The sequence below is a fragment of the Neophocaena asiaeorientalis genome, unplaced genomic scaffold, assembly GCF_003031525.2.
Source record: "Neophocaena asiaeorientalis asiaeorientalis breed wild unplaced genomic scaffold, Neophocaena_asiaeorientalis_V1.1 scaffold337, whole genome shotgun sequence".
Classification (NCBI taxonomy): Eukaryota; Metazoa; Chordata; class Mammalia; order Artiodactyla; family Phocoenidae; genus Neophocaena; species Neophocaena asiaeorientalis.
In genome coordinates, this window is record NW_020175054.1 from 634,611 (window position 1) to 657,624 (window position 23,014).

General features: G+C 53.5%; 1 protein-coding gene across 1 annotated transcript; it reads right to left on the bottom strand.

Annotated features, from left to right (window-relative positions):
• Nucleotides 1–1,268: 1,268 nt before the first annotated feature.
• Nucleotides 1,269–17,169, bottom strand: EMX1 (empty spiracles homeobox 1). Its single transcript, XM_024764015.1, has 3 exons — nt 16,498–17,169; nt 10,435–10,619; nt 1,269–1,835 (listed from the first exon to the last, which is right to left on the bottom strand). The coding sequence occupies exons 1-3, from the start codon at nt 17,009–17,011 to the stop codon at nt 1,668–1,670; spliced, it is 867 nt and encodes a 288-aa protein (XP_024619783.1). The 5' UTR covers nt 17,012–17,169; the 3' UTR covers nt 1,269–1,667.
• Between the last annotated feature and the right edge of the window lie 5,845 nt (nt 17,170–23,014).

Genomic DNA, 23,014 nt, shown 5'->3' on the forward strand with positions numbered 1-23,014 from the left:
GCTGTTTGCGAAGGTGGGCAATCCTGGAAGACAGCAAGTGGGGCCGTGAGTCAGCTGTGAACACGTTGGGTTTGAGGTGCTGGGGAGTGTGGAGGGCAGCAGGCAGCCGGCTCATAGGTTTGCAACTCAGCAGAGGTTGGCTGGAGGCATTGGCTGGGAAGCAAAGAGAAGTCCTGGAGGTGGATGCAAAGGCCCAGGCGGAGGGCACAGTGAGGGAGGCGGGAGGAGCACGGACTGACTCCGAGGTGGACAGAGGCGACGGGACAGGGATAAGACTGGGGAGGACTCAGAAAGGCAGGAAGAGGTGTCAGAGGTACCGGAGTGAAGGCAGGGAGGGGTGGGGGAGCCTAGGAGGGAATGGCCAGAAGATGGGGAGCAGTGAAGCCAGACAGAAGGTGTGGAGTCTGGCCACAAGGGTGGCAGTAACTGGTTGGTGGCAGTCATGAGCATCAGCCCAGTGGTGAGGCAGAGGAGGGAGAGCAAGGGGTTGGGTAGCACATGGGAGCTGAAGAGGTAGAGGCAGGTCTGGACATCGTAAGGGAAAGGGTGTTAGGAATACAGGTTTTGTTTCTTAGGATGAAGGAAGACATGATGTGTGACAAGCAGGAAAGACAAGTGGACAAACTGGAGGCAGATGAACTAAAGAGATTAGCGGCCGGGCCTTGAGCTCTTTGCCAGGCTGGGAGGCCCTGAGCCCTCAGGAACCAGGTGCGAGCTCGGCCTCAAGCCGAGGTCCGAAGCTTTCATCTGAAGCTTTCATCTGCCGAGAGGGTGGGGAGGGGTGGGGGCTCTCCAGGGACAGGTGAGCATCCTGGTGGGGCCAGGACCTGCAGCAGGGACCGTCAGCCTCTGTGCATGGTGTGCCCTCAACCCAGCCCCCAACACTCCCCGTTTCCTCTGTTTTTCCCTCAACTGGAGAAGCCACTAGAGCCCTACGCATGGGCAAGTACAGACGCTCTCTCCTCCCCGACCCACCTGGGCCTGATTCCCACTGCTCATTAAGTTTGGAGAGACTTGAGCGTAGCCTCCCTCAAGACACAGGGTGGTCCTTCCCTACATCTAGCCTCAGGTTCTCTTGCTGTGGAGTTGAAGCTAGAGACCAGGGTCAACCACCAAGAAAGAAGAGTTAATGGACTGAGTCTCCAAGGCCCCACCCCAGGCTCCCAGGCCCTGAACAAGCTTGCTCTACCAGTTCCCCCAGTGGCCCTCAGAGCCAGAATCCACCACACCAGGCCCGCAGGCTCTGGGGTTGGAGCTGGATGCCTGTGTCATTAAGAGAGAGACTTTTATTATTCCCATAGGGAAGGGAGACACAAGGGGATCACTAAGAACTACAGCGGGTGCCTGGAAAATAAATTAAAACAGAAACGCATCAAAACAAAAAGGAGATAAGAGAAATGGAGAGTGGCTGGGAGGCTGCAGTGGCCTGCAGCCTGCTCAGGCAGGCAGGCTCTCTGAGGAGAAGGTCGAGCAGTCCCGGGCCTCAGCCAGCCCATTTCTTGTCCCTCTGTCGGTGGTGGCCCCAGGCTCCAAGCCCTCTGGGGCCGTGACTTGAGGCCTCCGCGGCAGCCTGGCCAAGGAGTGGCCAGAGTCCTGCTGGGCCCACCGAGGGGCCTGGCCAGCAGCAAGCAGCACTCCGCCCTCGTGGGTTTGTGACCGCCCACACCCTAGTCATTGGAGGTGACGTCGATGTCCTCCCCGTTGGCCTGCTTCGTGGCGATGCGCCACCGGTTGATGTGGTGGGAGCCCTTCTTCTTCTGCTCTGACTCGGGCCCCTCTTCCTCCAGCTTCTGCCGCTTGTACTTTGTCCTCCGGTTCTGGAACCACACCTTCACCTGGGCCAGGGAGGGAGGGGCACAGGTGAGAAACACCCAGGAGGCCCCCAGAGCAGCCACCAGGGCCTCAGCGCTCAGGCTGAGCTGGGAGCCGGAGAGGGAAACCGAGGCCAGGGTTGTCTCCTTTGGCCGGTGCCACCTCATGCGTCTGGAGGTCTGCTCTTCCAGATGCAAATGAGGGGGGCCAGGGAGAGGGCACAGTGGGCCAGAGAGCGGCCGTTTTCCTGTCCCCTCGACAGAGGGAGAGGAGGGGTTCATGGAACTGCCAAGGATCCTGGTTCCTGGAACAGAGAGACCTGGGTCTCTACCAGTTTTTAGAGAAGAGATTAATAATTACTCCTTCTCAGGGTTGATGTGAACAGTAAATGAGGGAATATACAAGAAGCCGTCACACGGGTTCTGATGGCCTGGAGTGAGCCCCATGCCCCGGGGCAAGCCTGTGCTCTTTGTGGCACAAAGAGGCAGAGTGGACACGGCTACATAACCAGGAGGTGGTGTCCACACCAAGAGCAGCGCCCAGGACAGCCAGAGCGCTCCTAGGGTCACGGACCCTGCTGCTCGAGGCTCTAACTTCTCATGCTGTCTAGGTTAGTCCGTTTCACCAGAGGACCCCGTCTTAGCAACCTCAGGTGGAATTCCAGAGGGTCTCTGGGGAAGGTGGTGCCGAAGGGCAGGGTTATGAGGCATGGATGGTTTCCTGAAATGACAGCACATTTAAAAAGCAGGTAGGTTTAGCCAACTGCAGTTGGAGTGATCCACGGTGCCCATGCAGGTGGTGAGCGGTAAGTCATGTGTGTGGAATGATGATGAGCACCTCGGTTTGGCAGCAGCAGTGACTGCTGAGGGGAGATCCTTGGAGCCTGGGCAGGCCTAAAGGCAAACCTCAGAAACACTACCCACTTCTGCCCCTGCTCCCTGAGAATGGGTGAAAAGTACAGGCCGTAGGCATAAAGCCAAGCAGCGCAAGCCAAAGCAGGCCTGGCATCCAGGCCCAGGGAGGAGCTTCGTGCCCAGGGTGCCCCACTCTCACATTTCCCAGACACTCCCCTCTGTCCCCTCCATGGAGCCAACCCAACCCAGGGCTCCTCCAACAGCCCACCCCTCCCCAGGGTTTCCATGGTACCATCTGCCTTGACCGTTGATTTCTGAGCACGAGGATAGGTGTGAGGGCAGCCAGTGGTCAATGACACACAGAGCAGCCAGCCAGGGACAGGAAGAGATGAGGTACCTGGCCTTGGTGGACGGCGAGGGAAGGCCTTCTTCCCTCATTTCCAGAGCTGGCTTCAAACCCATTGCCTGCATGTCCCAGCTCAGATAGATGGGGAGGATGGCAGATGCTCCAGGCGCAGGGCTTCTGGATTCCATGCCCACCTTTCCTTGGGCACAGGGCTAGCTGGGCCCTGGGTGGTTCTCGGCACAACCATTTGGCAGCCAGCCTGGCCCCTGCCCCCGGCCCTGGAGCCCACTGTGACTGTGCCAGCCCGTAGGCGGGTGAGCTCGCCCAGACTCCTGTGCAAGGCTTGTGTGTGACTCAGGCCTGGGGCGGTGTTCCTGAGAGCCCGAGGGGCTGGCTGAGGGCTAAGCATGGCCAGCCTGGTGATGCGTGATCTGGGGCAGCACGAGGGACACAGGGCCCCCTTCTGCACCTTCTCCCTCCCGCACACACTCCCCAGTCTCCTTCCAGAAGGAGACTTGCCTCTAGTGGGATGGACCTGGGCTGCTACTCTTGCCCAGCATCACTGGCCCAAAGAAGGAAAACTTCTTGGGCACAGGGCACAGGGTATGTTTTCACACCAGGGCTGGTTTCCTGGTACATACAAATGAAAAGCAATTCTGAAGACTTTCTCCATGAAAACTACTAGGGTCAAGGAGACAGCTCTCTAGAAACAGGGACAAAAACTCTCTCCCCAGGCAGCCTGGCTATCTTCCGGAGAACAGCCTTGGGCTGAGTGTCCAGATGCTGTTTACAAAGACTGTAATAACAAGGGGATGCTTATGACTTAGTAATATCAGTGAAAACTGCAGGATGCACAGTTTGGGCACAGTGTGATCACAACCATGGAAAAACAAAGCCTATGCATGGGGAAAAAAGACTAGAAGGAAATGTACCCAAAGTACGGGTGACTTGTCTTTCTTCTTTCCACTTTTCTGACTTTTCTTTAATGCATCACTGATAACAATTGCCAGTAATTTTTTATTTGGAAAAAGAAAAGGAACTGGGCTCCGAATGTAGTAAGAGATAAGAGTGACACCCCAGCCAGGCAACACTGAGGTCACCCCAGAACCCCTTCCCTAAAGGGCAGAGGACCTAGAAAGGAACCAGGTCACATACTGTGGGTACCAGCACAGTGGGAGCGGCCTTAGGAGGCCTGCTTATTCTGCACTGCCTCCCCTCAACACCAGCATGCTACTCACCTTTCAAGTCCAGGGCGCACTTGGAGGAACCCCTCACCCATTTCTGAGCCCTCTGGGTTTGGGGAGAGAGAGGTTCCTTGTGGCCGCCCAAGTCCCCACCTCACTCAATGTCTGTCAGTTTTTCTGATAAGCAAGATCCTTCCAAGAGTCTCCACTTTTGTTTGAGTTACACCACCTGGAATACTCTTACTTAGTCTTCGAAACCCTGCTCCCTTGTTCCTAGACTGGATGTGCCCCAACACCTGTCTGTAACTCCTTAGTGCTTTTTTCTGTCTCAGTAACAATGACCCCAGCAACATGTTAATTTATTTGCTCAAACCTCTGTGTCCTCATCAGATGGTACGGGAACTGGAAGAACGAAAGTGGTGTGTTAGCTGGCTTTGGAGGCCCGGTGGGCATGTCCCAGGTATGTTCAGCCAGCGGGGCAGAGGTGAAGTGACCTAGCCCTATGCTCTAGGAAAGAGGCGCTTGGGCCAACCTGGAAAACAGGAGAAAATCAATGGTAGAGGGATTGAGGTCTAATCGGAAAGGGGGTTTTGAAAGTGCTAACTGCTGCAGAGATGGGATCTTTTTTTGGCTTAGTTCAGTGGACACTTCTACAAGAGGGTCAGTTCTTAATTCTTCATGCTGTGGAATGGATTAACCACTTCTGGGGTGGGGGGAGGTGGAGAGGAAGATCCACTGTTGAGGGGACAAGGGTCAGCTTGAGTCAGGTAGGATAAAGAAGTTAAAACTGCTGCAGATGAATGAATGAAGGCATTAAGGCATTAGCAGATTGATCACTGTTCATATTAATGAATGAAAACGTGCATGAGTGAATGGACACATGAACTTACAAACAAGCAAACTACAACTCCAGCCAATGTTTCAGACTTTACCTTTGAATGAACCAGATCTGCATCCCTTCTTTTCCACCACTCCCCATCTTAGCCCATCCCAAATGGGAGAGTCCGTGGCTCCTGGCCCCTGCATACTTTCAGGTGAATACCTGTCTTCTCATCAAGGAGTTCAAAAACCTCTATCAAGGGACATTTGAGTCTTGTAACTCTGATACAAGAAGTTCCTCCTTATGTCCTACTGTTGCCTCTTCTGTTTTAATTTAAGCCTGTGTCCTCCTATTCTGTCATCCTCAGACACAGAGAAAGTCCTCATACTAGAGAGAAGCTTAGCGACATCAATCAAGCCACTCCTCAGCTTGCTCACCCCCCTGCCCTCTCCACTGGGATCCACTTCCTAACATGATCTGCTCTCAGTGTCAAGCCCAATGCCATGCGAAGCTCAGCTCTCACCCCAACAAGCTGAGGTCACCTCTGACTCTCCATCAACTAGAGTCTGAACTCTTCCTGAGCTTTCTTAGTTCCTCCTCTGTCAGTCCACCATGGATGCTTGCCCTCACTCTCAGGGAGACATCACAAGATTTGCCTGCTCACTCAGGACCACACCCTCAGAGAATCATTCCAGTCTCCCTTATCTCCCGTGCCCTCTCCTGCCTCCCACTGGACTCCCTGAGCTTCAGAGGTGCAGAAGTTCTTGGAGAAGAGCCAAGACTTAGAACACACAGTGAGCCAGTAACCTTTCCCTAAAATTCAAGTCCCTAGGATATCTCCCTCTCAGCCATCTCCCAAAAGGCAGATATTCCAGGCAGGAAGTCTTCTTACCATGCCCCTGGGGGGAAAATCCCATAGGCAGGTGACCACACACTCCTGCCTCCTAAGACCCCACCACCCATGCTCTCGGGACCCAAGAAGGTAACCAGACTTGACAACTCCCGCTCCGTCTTAATCTCAAAGCCTCCCCTTTCTTCCTACCAACCCACACATCCCTCCAAACCTTGCATGTCTGTGGCCTCCCAGGGGACTTCCACCGATGCAGCTCTCCCCTGACTCCCTCAGTCCACAGCTGTGGCTTCAGTGGGACTCCAGTCACTCACCCCTCACAGCGCCCCGGCACTGCATGAGGAATCTCCAAGGCCAGGACACCACATTTCTGCATGCTTTTCCCTCACAGTTTAGCTCAGCTAAACTGAGCCAGGGCAGGTCAAGAAACACCTCCTGAACAGTTCAGAGCTGGAGGAGCGGCTGGAAACACTAACCAATCAATCAGCCGAAGCAACCAAATGCTTTCTCTCACTCCCCCCAAAAATTAATGTGCCCCTCCCCACACATGCACAGAAGCTCACAGAGGCACTCCATGCCATGTGTACATAGGATAGCACCCGACCTTTGGGCATTGATCACACTAAGCCCACATGTGCTCCACATTATGGGCATACATATGTTACATACACCCATTACACACACACACACACACACACACACACACACACACACACACACACACGAGGCTCTGATCTGACCCAGGCCCGAGTCTGCCCCAACAGCCACCAGGACTGAAGCTTAGACGGGCTTCACTCCAGTCAGACTCCTGGCCTGCACAACAGTGAGGAACAAATAATTAGAGCCAAAAGGATGACCTAGCCCTTGCCCAGGGCCCCTCCCTCCACCTCCTGGATTAACCCACGGCCATCCCAGTACAAATACCCCACACGCAACAAAACTATAGCCCTACCCCAACAAAGCATCTCAGGTTGCCCACCCCCAATATCCCATGCTAGAGCTTTGGGCATACAGACACCCCTGAACTCTGAACAAAGACCCCCACACCAATCTGCTTAACGCTCCCAGAAGTTTTATCCATGAAATGGTAAATAAAATTCGATCATCTAGATCAACAATCACCTATGAAAGTGTAAGGGAATGATAGAAGGAGAGGGACAGAAAGGGAGCAGTGACAGTAGAGAGTGAGGGAAATGACTGATAAAGTTAACATATGGAGAAGTATACAATCAAGAGAAACTTGCCCGTTCATTCAATACATATTTATGGAGCATCTACTTTTTGCTGGTCACTGAGCTGGGCCCTGGAGCACAGCAAGAAATAGGAAGGCTTGGCCTCTGCCTCCCAGAGCTGAGATGCTCAGGCCTATTGTTTATCAGGATCACCCAGAGAGCTGTTTTAAAATCTTTCCTGGGTCCCATCCTGGAACTCCTAAGAGAATCTCCTGAGCAGGGTCCAGGAATCTGCATTTTAAGATTTCTTTGAGAGATGGATGCAACCAGTGTACAGACTGACATTTGGACGTGGAAGATTATTGAACAATAGCAAAGTCCTATAAATATTATGATATGCGGGAGATATGCTGTGAGTTCTGAGAACCTGGAGGAGGGATTATACAGAAATACAGAGAAGTAGAATATAGATGAGCCAGAAGCTCAGGGCTGAAAAGAACCCTGGAGTTCATTTCATTCAATCTTTCAGATCAGCAACTGAGGCCCAGAAAAAAAAGACAAAGTGAGAGCTGATGAGATGATAACCATTACAGACATATGCATACACTGTCAGCTGCTAAAGATCTATAGAGACGGAAGTTTGAGATGGATGGTAGATACACAGAAGGTAACACAGAGTAGATGATAAAGAGATAATCAACAGTTGGGTAAATAGGAATTATTGTTAAGAAGAAGATAGAGTTAATAAAAAATAGGAAATATAAATTAACCAGCTTTGCAGAGGCAGTTGAATGAAAGCAGACAGAAGTACATGGCTAGATATAAAATAGCTCTCTGTGAGAGATGAATATAGATATTGACGGTAGAAGTAGATGGCAGGGGGCTGATGGGAGTGACTGATGCTTGACAAATAGCTGATAGCTAGAAATGACAGGTCAGCCTGCCTGGCAAATACAGAGAGATAAATAGATAATTAGTTAGTTATATAGCCTAGGTCTTAATGATAGTTACGAGAGGGACAGAAAGACAGCTCTGGTGATGAAAAAGACTGAATTAAGAGTCAGGAATTCCAGGTTTGGATCTTATTATAACACTAATTTGACATATTACTTTCAACAAAAGGAAGGGAAGCACTGGGGATGAGAATTAATCTTATTTGAGTTCATATTAGGTGCCTTTAATCCTTAAACAACCTATTTTATGGATGAGGAAAACAGAACTCAGAGAGGTTGAGTAACTGGCCCAAGGTCACACAGTCAGTTAGCAGAGAGGCAGATACTGAAATCCCCTCTGCCTGCACGGGGTGCTCTGCCTAATTCATCTCTCCATCTCAAAGGCCTCACCTGGAAAGACAGGACTCTACAAGGAGGTTTCTCAGGCTTAAATCTCCCACAGTTCTATTATTTTGTTTGTTTGTTTCATATGCTTAACCAGCTCATTTATAGATGGAACAAGATTAGCCATGCATTTTGATCGTTAGTGAAGCTGGGTACATTTTATTTTCTATCTGGTTTTGTTTTAAATATATGTTTAAGCACCTTATAATAAAAATGAAAGAGAAAATCATTGGGTTTACTAACTGGCATTGTTAGGAGCAAATATTAACAGGCAGGTAGGTTCAGTTGAAAGAAAGTCAATTAAAAATGCTCTGGCTGAGCTAAAAAATTGAAAGTTTAAAAACAATGACATTATTTCAACAAGTGTTAATCTGTGGGTGGTGAGCTTATAAACGGTTTTGTTTTCTTACACTTCTGCAATTAAAATTTAATAACTAATACTTTTAAAATGAAGTTAACTATAAATACCATTCTTAAATTGACACTTGTTTTAAACAACAATTTTAAAACACTGTTTGCCAAGAGGGGAAAGGGGGTATTATTTTATTAACTTCTTTTTTAAAAAACATATCTTTCTTTAAAACGTTTTAAAAATTAAGTCCGTTGTTTTGTAAGCTTTATCTCTGCAGTTAGAACAGCCCAGCTAGCAAATCTGAAAAAGCCCGGGTCCTGCCGCGGAGATGGGAGCAATGCATTGATGAAATAGGGCATCAGATAGACAGGACAATAGATACCAAAATGCGACGTGAGCGGCAAAGAGTGAGGTCGGGGCTGCAGGATGCTGGGGACGAAGTTTGGGTTTGGACTCCCTCACGACGCCTTCCATCTATTCTCACTGCTACCCGGGAGACCCCAGGCTGCACACACACCCCACCCCCACCTCCAGCCGGACGCCTTCTCACTGTCCAGGACTAGGGTGGAGGACGGCGGTGTAAGAGGGGCGAGGCGAGCAGAAGGGGGATTGGAAGATGAAATGCCGGCGGGCGAGAGCTGCTGGGCCGCGCCAGCCGACCTCTCTCTTTGCAAATCTGGGCGCTGTCAGGGACAGAAGGGAGTTAAGGTCTCCCGAAGCCCATTCAGATACTGAAATCCGCCTCCAGGGCAGCAGCCAGCCACCCCCGCACGTTGGACTCCAGGCGGACTAAGAGCTTAGCGGTGCTTCCAGACAGCATTTATTTATGGCAAAGTCTTTACTTACAATAAACCCCAATCTGCCTCCCTATAATTCCCTTCTAGTTCTTTAAATTTTTTTTCTAATTATCAATTACAAAAATACTACGTGGTGATTGTAATTTCACCCAGTTCAAACCCCTTCAACTCCATTGCAGTTTATTCCCTCCCCAACGCAACAGCCCTTCAAGTGATTGGAAACAGGTCCTGAGCGCCAGAATCTGCTTTCCCACCGTTCCCAGGCCCCGCCAACGCCCGCGCACACACGCCACAGTTTCAGAGCCCTGCCAGCCGGGCTGGGCAGAGATCAGTGCCCCCCTTGGACCCCCAGCAGGGCTGCGCGCTCCCGCCTAATCCCTCTGCTTCTGATGTTTATAGCCTGAGGACACGTGGGCTTTCTCCCCACAGCACACCCGCTGGGGGACAGCTAGGCCTCCGCCGCTTTGCCCCTGCACAGCAGCGAAGCCAGTGCAAGACAGGCCTGGGCACCCCACACCATCCTGAGCGCCCCCGGAACAGTGGCGGAAGAAGGGCTGCAGTAACCGCAGGGCTGAGACGGCGCCAGAGGGCCCGGGTGGGCGCGGAGTGACCGCGGCTTGGGCGCTCAGCGCTCGGCCGGCTCCCGAGGCCGCCAGCCGCCTTCTGGCAACTGGCATCTCCTATGGGCTATGGGAGTGGGGTCGGGATAAGGTTTGATCCCAACCTCCCGGTGGGTCCTTAGTGCTTAATAAAAGTCCTGTGGTCTCTTCGAAGCTGCATACAGTCGGAGGGAAGACAGGCGTGACGGGGTCGCCGCAGGGGTAGCGGGAGAAGCTGGGGAAGGCTGGGGGCGAGGCCGGCCGCTCCGGCCCCCCCTCCACCCGGCCCCCGGCGCAGCGCGGATCATTACCTGCGTCTCGGAGAGGCTGAGGCTGCCGGCCAGCTGCTTCCGCTCGGCGCCCACCACGTAGTGGTTCTTCTCGAAGGCACGCTCCAGTCGCAGAAGCTGCGAGGGCGAGAAGGCCGTGCGGATCCGCTTGGGCTTGCGCGCGAAGGGGCCGTGCAGAAGCAGCCCGTCCTGGGGCACGTCGCTCGCTGCGGCCGCGCCGCCGACGGCAACACACGCAGATACAGACAGAGAGAAGGGCGCCGTGAGCCGCAGTCCGGCCAACGGGCCGCCCGCGGGAGCCGGCCAAGCTACTCATCGCACCGCGCTCTCGCACACGCCCCGGAGTGCTCCGATGCCCTCTCCAACCCTTGACACACGCACTTCTCTTTCTCTTTTGCCGCCCCTTCTGTAAGTCCACTCCCTTTCCCAACACCTCCCGGCCGAGGGGGCCTCGCAGAATCGCAGCGCTGCAGATCACTGTTAGGCCAGGAGGTGGGCCCAGGCCTGGTGAGGCCCAAATCCACAGTGCCTGGAGCAACCTAAGAGGCCAAGGAGTGGGAAGCTCTTTTTGTCGGCTTGCCCCGTCATGTCTCCCTCAAAGTGGACCAAGAGCAGAGACGGGGCTGGGTGTCAGGACAGTGGTAAGGGGAACAGCCAGGTTGTTAGGCATCCCCTTACCAAATACAGATTCAAGAACTGGAGGGTATCCCAGGAACTCTCCCTTCACACCTGCTTAAACCAGCCTTGCAACTAAATGCTCAGGCTACTAGCCCATAGAAAATTCCTTCCAACAAGCCAAGGCTCTGCCTTGCAAGTGGTAAAAATAGGCTAGGGGCTAAGTCAACATCCAGGCAGCACCTGGAGGTCTAAAGTTAGGTTTCTTCTTCCCGGCTTTCCCACCTTTCTCCCGTCAGGCCTTCAGGTAAAATCCTCTTCCCACAGGAGACTTACTGCTCTCTGGTGGAAAAAGGCCTTGCTTCATCCCTGAATAATCCGCGGCTGAAGAAACATGTGTATAAATATCTAGACGTCATTTTTCTCTCTAATATATATAGATATAGATATATTGGTTTCTGCATGGGCGTGTGTAAATACATGCTCCAGCCTCCCTACTGTTTTCTTCTCCTATCTACCATACAGGATTTTCAAAGAGTGCAACTGTCCCTTGGCAAATGTTGGCCATCATGGGGACTCAGCTCGTACATGCAGGAGGAGGGGCTGACATTGGGCTGGATGGGGCTGAGGTGGTGGGGTCAGGAACTACAAAAGTGAAACTAGCTTCCACCCACAGCCCCAGTCTCAGTGAACCCCCCACTAGGCCTTCACACCACCTCTGGCTTGGTTGCACATGCCAACAAGACTGGAAACAGGCCCTGACATCATCCACGGAGCCTCATGCCGTGGCACATAACAGTACCCTGACCCACCAACAATGCAGAGAACTAGATGAAATGTTTTGACAGTTAGTTGTTGAGATTGACTGATCCAATTAATTTCTTCAGAAACGGCCACTTGTTTGACTCAGTTTGATTTGTTGTTTCATTTTTTAAGACAATTGTTTGGATAATTCGGTTGAGATCTCCCATCTCTGGAAATATCTCTGTAAGTGAAGCAACGGCACATAATTGAGATACTATGGCTAAAACTCTCCAGGTAACTGTTCATATCCCTCTGCTGGTGGAAACTGCCGGACATGACTTTCTCCACGTCCATGGGCTTTGGACACCTACACCGGCAAACTTTATTGTTGGGGTTTTCTGTGGAACAGCATTGCCTAGGAATGAGGGGCTAGTGCCTGGGGGGAGACAGAGTTGCCTGAGAGGGAGAAGCCACTAACTTCCAGTCACCTTATCCATTTCAAGTGGCTGGATCTGTGCTGCTGTAAAAGTGAGTGGGATCACATCATAGGAAGATGGAAGGAGGACACCCTGCCCATTGGGCCCTTCAAGGTGGGGGCAGATCCAGGGCTCTCAGGCCTGACAGAAGGAAGAGAAGTTTAGCTTGTGGTGGTGGAGGGGACAGATGATCAGGGGAGGTGGCCTGGCAGAGACGGGTAAGAGGGAGAGAAAGGAGAAGAATGATCCAGTTGGGAATAAGAAGGATTAAGGCCTCAAGTGAGGGCCAGTGTGATAGGCCAGAGATAGAGAGGTGGGTGGGAAGCAAACACTTCTTCCTGATGTTAAAATAAATTGCCTCGAAAAAACAGCAGCATTCTGAGCTCAAGTCAAATACCAACAGTGGTTTCCTCTGGACAAATGAGCTGAAGAGGGAGAGAAAGCCCACCCCTGTGATAGCAGGGTTTGGCCTCAGCAGCGTGACCGGCCCAGATTGGTCAGAAGTGAAGTGGCAGCGTGGGGAGACCGGGGAGTTGTGAGTGAATGGGATGCAGAAGTGTGAAGAGTAGTGTGGGGCTGAGAAAGCAGGACTGCAGCCTGCCTCAGTGTGTGTGATTTGATGGCTATTTTGTAATTTCGTGGTGTGTGTTGGTCACTTGTGTGGTAGAGTTCTCTATGTTTGTCTTTATAAACCCAAAGTGGAGGATGGAAGCAACAAGCTCCTCCTGACATACACGTCTCTTTGCTTCAAGTCAGGCTATTTTAGGGGAAAGGTAGGTTGCTTGAGGTCTCCGTCAACTAGAGAGAGAATAGCCCCAGTTCACTGTAATGCCCTGAAGGGACAGAGAGCATGTATCCTGTAGTCTGTGTTGCATGTGCAGAAACACAGGGGTCCTTCTGACCCAACCAAGAAGAAGCAGAGGCCAGAAAAAAGTATTCAAGATGTTGATTAGTGATGACAGATTTGATTTCAAAAGAATCAGGGCTCTTTCCTGTAAGGAAGAGTATGTTTAGTACAAAACTGAGAAACTCACCAATAGCTGCATGTTTGTGTAAGAACTAGGGTGGTGCCTATGAGCCTGGGCCACTCTCACTCTGACCTATGGAGAGGGGCCCTCAAACGTCCCTACCAAGGCTTCAGTTTCCCTTAATTGGATCACAAGGGCAGAACAAGCTTGGGACTGGGTTGCGGTGTGGCCTGTTTAGATGCAGTAATTCTGGGCTCTGAGAGTGGGCTGTCAGTTTCAGACAAGGACAGGTGGAAAAGTGGAAAGGGGCTGGCTTAGTCTTCCTTGGAGCTAGTAACTGTACCCCACCCGCCCCGTTTTCCTCCAGCCTTCTCTGCGGGCCCCTTTAAGGCAGTGGCTGGGACCTAGCAACGGAGGTTCCCAGGAGTGAGGCGGCAGGAGGTGGGAGCTAGGGATTCGAAGGCCCGGGGCTCGAGCTCCAGCTGCCTCCTGGAGAGGCCGAGGCAGACTGGGGGCTCTGGGCCGGATGGCGGGGCGGAGGGGCCTGGGGCTACGAGACGGAGAGGCCCGCACGGCAACGGAGATAACCTCTTTCCCCCTCCTCCGGCCGGAACAAAGGCGCCCTTTGAAGCACCGGCCCATTACCACCACCAGTCCCAGAGGGCCTTGTCTCCCACGGCCCCCTCCCGACGCTGCTCCTCGGCCTGGAAAGTTCCTGCTGTCCGGGGGAAATAGCACCGAAGTGCGGCTAACTCGTCGTCTCCACCAGCTCCTCCCCTTCAGGTCTCGAAAGCCGCCCCCGTCTTCGGCGTCCCGCCGCCTGGTCCCGACCATCCCGCGCTGGCTTTTCCTCTCCCACCGCCTCGCTCAGCGGAGAAGCCGCTTCCCTGCGCGCCGGGACCGCGCTGCTGGAGAGCGCTGCGCACTGAGCGCAGACGTGTTCCTTTTCGTTCGTGTAGGGTTTCGCTTCTTGCATTAAAACGGGGCTGAAGTGAGCATCGCAGAGACCCGGTTCTCTAGAAAACGCGGCGCCGGAGGGTCTGAAATGGCTCGGCTCGTAGCCCCGAGGGCCCGCGGGATCGCAGGACTCAAGGGTGCCCGGGCCGCAGGGGTCTGCCCCGACGATGACCGGCCCTGAAGCCAAAACTTCTTAGGATTCGAAAAGTCCTTCAGTGCCCAACGGATTCCGTGTTCAACAATGCGACCACATTTGGCTCCATCTCCGCGTCCAGACACAGTTCTTGGGAGAAAAATGCAACCGTTTTTGCAACTCGACAACGTGCCCGCCGGGACTGACGGCTCAGGGAGAGGCGACAAATTCCGAGAGGGTTTTGCGGAGGATTTATTCGGCCTCGTCTGACTGGGGATGCTCAGATCTGGAGCCGGATCTCTCGCAAGGCGCCCCCGACGCTTGGCGCCCCCGGCCCTCGCACCCTAAGCCCGCGCGGGCGAGGCCAGAGGCGGGAAAGGTAGCGCGGAGGGCGTGGAGCGCCGGGTCCAAAGCCGAGGGCGTCGCCGGGAGGCCATCTCCGAGTGAGCAGAGACCACAGGTGTCAGGACCAGCTCTGCCCTCTTCTCCGAGCCCCTGTCTCTGTACTAGCCTCTTAAGCTCTGGTCCCTCCGCCGCCCCGGGCCCGAAGGTTCACAAACAGCCGCGACTCTCAAATTGGCCCGCGGTCGTGAGGTTTAGAGACCCAGGCCGGGGACCCAGTCCATGGAGGACCGAAGTGGTTTGCTCAGTTTTAAACAATACTTCATTTTACCAGTAAACATATATTTTAATTGACAGGTTTCTTTCCCATAGCGGCTGACACCATAGGCTTCTCCCTCCCCGCCCAATGATTTGGGCAAATCTTTGAAATCCCCTGGGCAGACAAAACTGCCCACAAAGATTCTTGCTCAAATAATTACATTATCTTATTTTGTGGGATCTGTTGGGTCAGTATCCTTTGACCAGATGGGACTGAGAAAACTGTCTGACAAATCGGGGCCCGGGAAAGCGGCTTTCCGTGAAAACAGTTAGGCAGCTATAGCGAAAGCTTCAAGAGATCATTTTTCTTCTGTTAGCTAGATAATTGTACCCAATATCCAGTTTATTTTGACTGCGTACACCCAGTTTACCCTCGGATTAGCTCCAGGAGCCAAAGCTCTAGCCACATCCTTTTCATTTGTTTTGCTAAAATCAGGGTTACCTAGCTCTGAGTCATGGAACCTCATAAGACTGAGGTCCGGTCTACACTAACAAAATAAAACCAGAAACTAAACCAATTACTGCACAAATTAAGGACACTCCAAAAAAAAAAAAAAAGAAGAAGAAGAAGAAAGAAAACAAAAACTCCAACAAATTCAAAGAAGCAAACGAACTCCAACTAATGGAACTCTTTCTTTTGGGAAAGTCAGATCATTGAAACCTGTGTCTGTGTGTGTGTGTGTGTGTGTGTGTGTGAGAGAGAGAGAGAGAGAGAGAGAGAGAGAGAGAGACCGAGACCAGTGGGGGATCTTCTTTAGCAAACCCACTGCCCAGTGCAGACTAGGGGGCTCAGACTGTCTAGGACCTTAAAAGCCCTCTGCCCCCGCCCCCTGCCTGGGAGGATTGCTGTTGGTTCCCCAGCAGCCGGTGGGTTCCCGGAGTCGGCGAGCGGCGGAGGAAGCCAGTTTGCTATTTCAAACCTTCCCACCCTAGGTCCGAGAAGCACGTGTGACTTGAAGAAGTCGGGTCGAGGTTGCTGACAAACATCCCAAGACAGCAGAGCACTCACCACTGAACATTAACTCTCCAGTTTGCCCTCCCCTCTGCCCCTTCTTCCCACAGACCCGGGGCACGCAGGTGGACTTTCCCCTGCCTCCAAGCGCCGGTGAAGGCGGATCCCTGGGAGTTGGTGGTGGAAATGCGAAGCATGGTCCCAGGTCCAGCTGGGTCGCAGGCAGGGCGGCGGGCGCTGCGCTCTCTGGGATGGGACTGCCTCAGCCAGGAGAGATTAAGGCAGGCCGCAGAGAGGACCAGGAGAGGCTCCAAGGATGAGACCGGGCTTGGTGTCCGGACCGGCATCGTTCTTGGGAAAGCCTAGAGGTCCCAACCTGGTTCTTTGGGAGGGAACCCAACGCGGCAGAAGCGCGGATGGATCTGGCGTGGCTCGTCCCTGCTTAAGAATCGGCCTTTGCAGACCCGCAGCCTCATCGGCAACAACTTCTGAACGGCCCCGCACGCCCCCGAGCCTCCCCGCGCCACCTCAGCACGGGCGCCGGCCGGCCGCCGAGGCGGGCACAACGTGGGCACTCACCCTGAAAGCGGTGGCCGAAGAAGCGGTTTCGCAGCACCCAGGGATAGAAGTGCAGAGGGTCCCGGTGCTGGGCGCCGAAGAAGGAGTGCGGGGGCTGCAGCGGGGAGGCGCCCAGCTGGTGCGCCGGGTGCACGGTCAGCGCAGGGTGGTTCATGGCCTCGGGGAACACGAGCTCGGGCCCGCCGTAGAGCGAGCGGCCGGCGCCCGCGGCGGCGGGGAAGCCGCTCACGAAGGCCGCTTCGGCCGCGCCGGGGTGAGGGTAATTGAGCGCCGTGGGCCGGAGCGGCTCCTCCGAGGCGGCCGCCGCCAGGGGATGGGAGCCTGCACCCCCGCCGCCAGTGCCCCCGCCGGTGCCGCCGTCCTTGGCCACCAAAGACTCGATGGTAAAGCCGCGCTTGGCTGTGGGCTGGAACATGGTCGCGGCCGCCAGAGCCGAGCGAGGCAGCCGGGCGCTGGGGAGCGCTCCGCGTCCTGGCGCCGCCGCCGTGCGGGGTGTGCACCCAGCCAGGCACATGCACACACACCAGCACCCCTCACCTCCCCCGCCCGCCCGCCCGCGCTCAGCCCCTGCCCACGAGCCAGGCGCGGAGCGGCGAGGGGTGTGCGAGCCAGTGAACGGAGAGTCGGGCCACGGCGCGCAGCTAGGCTCGCCGGCCTCTGCGGCCGAGCGGGCAGCTCCCGGCGCCTGCACTGGCGCGGGCTCCGTGCGATGCTGCGAGCTGCCTCTACGGCCTGGGGGCTGAGCCCGGCCCCCTCCCTCCCGAGTCCAGCCAGGACCGACCCCCGCCCCCGGTCCTCCCAGCACTGTCCAGCCCTGGCTCGGCCACCGCGATGCGAGGCGAGAGTTAGCGGGCACCTGCCCCGAGCCCGCCCATTGGCCGCGGCTCACCTGCCCCAAGGTGGGGGGCGGGGCGGGGCGGGGCGAGGGACAGCGGGTGGGGACGGAGCAAGCAGTCGGAGGCAAAAACCGGACTGGAGCTTGTGCGGGGCGATCTAGGCCTCCTCCCCATCTCGCGTCTTCTCGCATCTCCGCCCTTTAGCAGAGTCTGGCTGCCGCCGCAACCGTCTCAACCCACGCGGGAGCCGAAGGTGGCGTATAAGGGGCCTGGGGCTTGGGAGAAACTCCAACCCCAGTCCCCAGTGTGTAAATCAGTTGAACCCTCTCCAGTTCGTCCCGGGATGTCGTTTCAGTTCTCAGATAACTTGGATCCGAGTGGAATGTGGGTGTTTGGAGTCCAACAAATAGGTTCTCCCGAGAACCAGCTCCCTGCTCCCCTGGCCTCCAGGACCCTCGGGATCACCCACCATCCGTCTCCTGGGCCGCAGTCTGAAGCCGCGGCCTTGGTCGTGAGGTTTCGCGTTTTCTGGGTGTTATGGGTGACAGCTCCGGAAAGGGATCGCGCAATTCTTTTCACAAGGGCCCCCCGGGCCAGGGACAGCGCTGGAGGAGATAGCGGAGCGGTCCCCCTGCAGTCATCAAGCTGCAGTTCTCAGGGCATGGAAGGAGCTCCTTGGCCCAGCCACAGACACCGCGGCCGGCTCGCACCGGGACGCAGGGCGATCTGCTTTCCTCCTCTTCTCTGGTCGTGGGGCTCAGGTGCAGGTGGGCCAGGCCAGGCTGGGGCCTTGAAGACACTGTCTTAAATTGGTGGTGGCCGAGCAGTCTAAAGCCATCCCCAAGAAGACATACCGGCTGTCCCGGGAACATAGCGGCCGCCTGGCCTCCCCCGACCCCCACCTTCCCCCCCGCGCCCGCGGAGCAGCGGACTACTCCAGCCAGTTTCCATTTCGTGCACTAATTCTCCGGGGATAAGAGGGCAGTTGGGAAGGAGAACCAATACTCAGAAAACTTTTTCATCCGGGCCTTCCAGGCCGCAGGAAAACACCGCATTCAGGCCTAGGAAGGCGTTAGGCGGTGATAGGGAGGCTGGGACGCGGACCCTGACAGCGACCCTGACAGCGCACTACGAGAAGGGGACTGCAGGCCGATCCGCTTCCTCGCTGGTGCCCGGGTCAGTCAGAGCGGGCTGACCGCGGCCTGGGTGCGCGGATCCGGGCCAGGACTCCCGGCGCCCCGAGGCCAGGAGGTCCTCGTTCCGCGAGACTCTACAAGAACTCCAGGCCGGGTCTTGGGAGTGGCCCGCCTGAGCGCCCGGAGCCCCGGCCCAGGAGAGCGCTCCGGGCGCCCTTGTTGCCACAAAGCGGGTTAAAGTCTATTTTCCAGTCGACTGCTCCGAAAAGCCCCCGCGCCGAAACCGTTCCGGCCCCCTTGGGCTAGGTAGGGAGGGGACAGCGAGGGGGTGGGGGTGAGACTGCCGCACCCTGCAGCCGTTCGCGACCTGAGCAGACCCGGGCCGAGCACCTCGGAGGCGCCCCAGAAACGCCTGAGGAAGGAATCATTAAGGAATTCGTGGCGAGAGCCTGTGTCACTTTTGCTGGCCTCTCCGGATCTCTCTGGCTCACTGTGCTGGTCTCTCCCTCTCTCCCGTTCCTGTCTCAGGCTCTCTGTCACTTTACCCCTTTCCTGCTTCCCAACCGTCACCCCCCCTTTCCTCTATTTCTCCCCCCTCTCCCTTTGCCCCATCCTCAGTCCTAGATAAGGAGAAGCTCCCCAGAGTGGGAACAGGGACCTAACCAGGCCATATCGCTGGGGTGGCGAGGGTGCGGAGCTGAGCAAAGACATAGAGCGAGATTTTCGTTCTATATGGAAGGAGACAACGGGGGTTTTGTTGGATAAGCAAGGTCCCCACAGGCGCACGGGTTTAGTTGGATAAGTATTGCCTGGGCCTGTGCTCTGGTGGCGACAGACCGAGTGCTTGGGCCTGTGACCCAAAAGACAGGAGCCAGATCTAGTTAAACTCGGCTCCAGGGCCTTGTGCCCCTAGTGGGAGGTGAACCTCACCTGTCTAGCTGCAGGCCCCCACCTCCTACCCCACCTCGAGGCTGGACATTGACTCGCTAAATTGGGCAGGTAGAGGAGCTTGGAATCTCCTGGGCCATTTCTAGACATATGTACACTGCACATCTACTTTCATCGTCTGGCTCTGGGTATACATCTCCTTATGTAAATCCATGGACCTTTATAATAACAACTCCTTCCCTTGTTGTGGTGCTTTCCAAATACTTTGACATCAGCTGTCTGTCGTTAACCCTGTTTACAGATGAAGAAACAGACTGCACAGGACCAAAGACTGAAGTTGGTCATGGTCTGGGTTGAGGTGGGACAGCTCAAGGGTCCTGCCCTGGCTCAGGTTCCACCCCCATTCTACCCCCAAGCCCGCCAGTGCAGCGTACTCTCACAGGATTAGTGATGGGGTACCCCAGTGCCCTGGGTGCTGGGAGTTCTACGCCATTTTTCCTCTCCATACCCTCTCCCAACGCCCCTTTCTCTCACGTTCCTTTCCTGTCATTCCATAATTTCTCTCCTCCCCTTCCCTCCCTCTGCAGATATTCACCCTTTACCTGATTTCCTCTGTTTCTGTTCCTCTTAGGGCCTCTTTTCCCATTGTCCCTCCCCTTGCAGTAGGTTAAGAGAAGAATCTGTCAGCCTCAGGAGGTCTCTAAGTCTCCCACTGTGTTCTGGATCCAGCATCAATGACCCCCACCACGCCCCAATCTTTTCTTGTGCTGGATCCCCTGCTCAGTCCCTGCCAAGCTCTCAGATGTTTCCCATTTCGATCTCTCCCCCAAACAGCTGACCATGTACATGCCTCCTCTCTTCACCAGTGGACAGCCGCCCATTTAACCAAACACCTGCGGCCCCTCCCCCACTTCTGTTCCCCAGCCCTTCCTCTCCACCTACCTGTCCTCCCTTTCAGGCTGCTGAGTTCTGCGGAAGACCCCAGGTTGATCGTGCCTCCCTCATGCTGGAGCGCCCTAAAGTCCCACACATCTGCAGGCTGCTTACCTTTCACTCTGCGCCTGCCTGAAGCCCAGCCCCTTCCCTGGTTTCCCATCTCCCCAAACCCAGCACTTTGGCTTTCTGCAGAGGAGGCTGATGCTTACTTAGAGTATAAGACCTGGACCATGTGTCCTGGTTCTAGCCCCACATCAACTTTTCTCCTCCCTCCATCTCTGGAATAGCCTGGGCTCAAACCCTGACTCATCCATTTACTAGGGGTGAGACCTGGGGCCAACAGTCTTGCCTCAGCTTGCACATCTGTGAAATGGCAAGCCTTGTATGGGACCTCTGTGGGGACGAAATGAGATCTAAGTTTGCGATGCGCAGGACCAGTGCCTGACTCCAGAGAGGCACTCAGTAAATATGACACTCTCTGCCCCGTAGGAAACCTGGGAATCATCCTCAAATCCTCATTCTCTCTTATCCTCCTCATCCTTCAGGTCACCAAGTCTTGAGGTCAAGCACTTCTCAAATCTGTATCCTCTTCCTTTGTGCTTCTTTGCTGGGTAACTTCATTCTTCACAACTCAGTTCAGCTCCTCCCAGAGCCACCACCCAAACCCTCACCACCTCTCACCACTCTGTCATAGCTTTCACCTGTGGGGTGGAGCTGTCTGTGCTTGCATCTTGTGGAGAGATTGGTCCCAAACATCCCCAGCCATCTCCCTTTTACCTTCCATCTCTCTCTTTCCTCTTAGCCTACTTCATCTTCATGTCTCCCTGTCCTCATGTTTCCCTCACTCTGTTAACTTTTCTTCTTCACCACCAAGTTTCTTGAATAACTTTCGTCTCCCTTCAGATCCCTTATTTCCCCCTTGACTCAGTAAGCCTTTGCAACCTGGCTTCCATCCCATCGTATTAGGAAAATGGCTTGCAAAAGCTCCAAAACTTTTATTATGGTACTATTACAACAGAAACGTGTGCTTATGGAGACTATAATAAGCACAACCTTGTGGCATTATTGTCAGACTGAATGAGTTATAATCCCCACCCAGTGGCCTTAGAGCAATGCCTAACATGTAGTAAGCGCTTGATAAATGTTAGCTATTATTTTATAGAGCTGTTCTGTCCAATATGGAAGCCATGTGGCTGTTGAGTGCTTGAAATGTGGATGGCCCAGATTGAGATATTCTTTTTTTTTTTTTGAGATATTCTGTAAATGTAAACTACACACCAGATTTGGAAGGCTGAGTGTTGAAAAGTATTATCGTTGTTATCAATATTTTTATCATTAATATTTTCTATGTTGATTACATGTTACAATAATAATATTTGGGGGTTAAATAAAATATATTATTTTTTATCCGTTTATTTTTACTTTTTAAATGCAGCTACTAGAACATTTAAAATTACTTATGTGTCTCACATTATATTTCTATTGGACAGAGTTGCTATAGAAAATACAAGTAATCCAAAAGAGAGAGGGATGGTAAATGGATGTGGGGGAAGGGAAAACAGAGGTCTTATAATTATCAAATCCTCCGACCCAGAAACAGCATCATGGAATTCTTATAGTATATCCTTCCAGTTCTGTCTATATGTCCCTCCCTTAAAAGCGGGGCAGGGGGAGTCATACTGTACACAGTTTTGTAATCTGCTTCTTTATAACCATCACAAGCATCTTTGTATCCATTAAATATTCTCTATTGTTGATATTTATGCTGTTTACAAATTTTAAACAAAATTTTGACCAACAGCTCCACAGCTGTACCTCACTATATGTCCCTGAGTATTACTTTTCTATACAAATTTCTAGAAGTAATTTCTAGAAAAGTAATTTCCAGATATGCAATATTTTAATTCTTTTGATCCACATTGCCAGTTTGGCTCTGGAAATGTTGTACCCATTTATTCTCCTAGGAGAGAGTTTAAAGGTTTCTCTTCATCCTCTGAAATGCTCATCAGGACTCCTTATTTCCAAATCCCAGTCTTTCTAGTTATAATTGTCCGTGGGCTCCTCACATTTGACTAACTTCAACTCCCTTTTCTTTTGGAAACTCTCTCTTCCCTTCACTTTCCTAACAAGGTACTTGCCTAGATCTGCAGCCTCTGGGACTAGCTCCTTCATGGGCTTCCCTTTCTTCTCCTAACTGTGGGTGTCCATTAGGCTCCCTTGTCTATTGCAGCCATCTTATCTATCTATCTATCATCTACCTATCTATTATCTATCTATCTATCTATCTATCATCTATCCATCATCTATCTACCTAACATTATTTACTCCCACAGCTTCAACCAGTACCTGATACAGACCCCTTTATGTGTTTGTAACACCAACTCTTTATTTTTCCCCAGATCAAGTCACTAATTTTTCAAATGTTTGTGAGATGCCTTCCCACAGGCTCCTTAGACACTCACAATACTCTCGAACTGAGCTCAACATCTTCCCCACCAGATTTGCGGCTCTGGCTTAGCCTCTTCTGAATCGACCCCACCTTTCTCCAAGACACCCAGCAGCTAGGAGGCATCTGTGATATCTTCCTCTTGGTCAGCACCCTGCACATGCAGGCTTTGCATCCATTCTTTCCTTACTGTTCCCCCTGCCACTGACCTACTTCTGGCTCTTGTTACCTTTCCCTGGTGATCCTCTTATGATAACCATTTGTGGTCTCTCCTC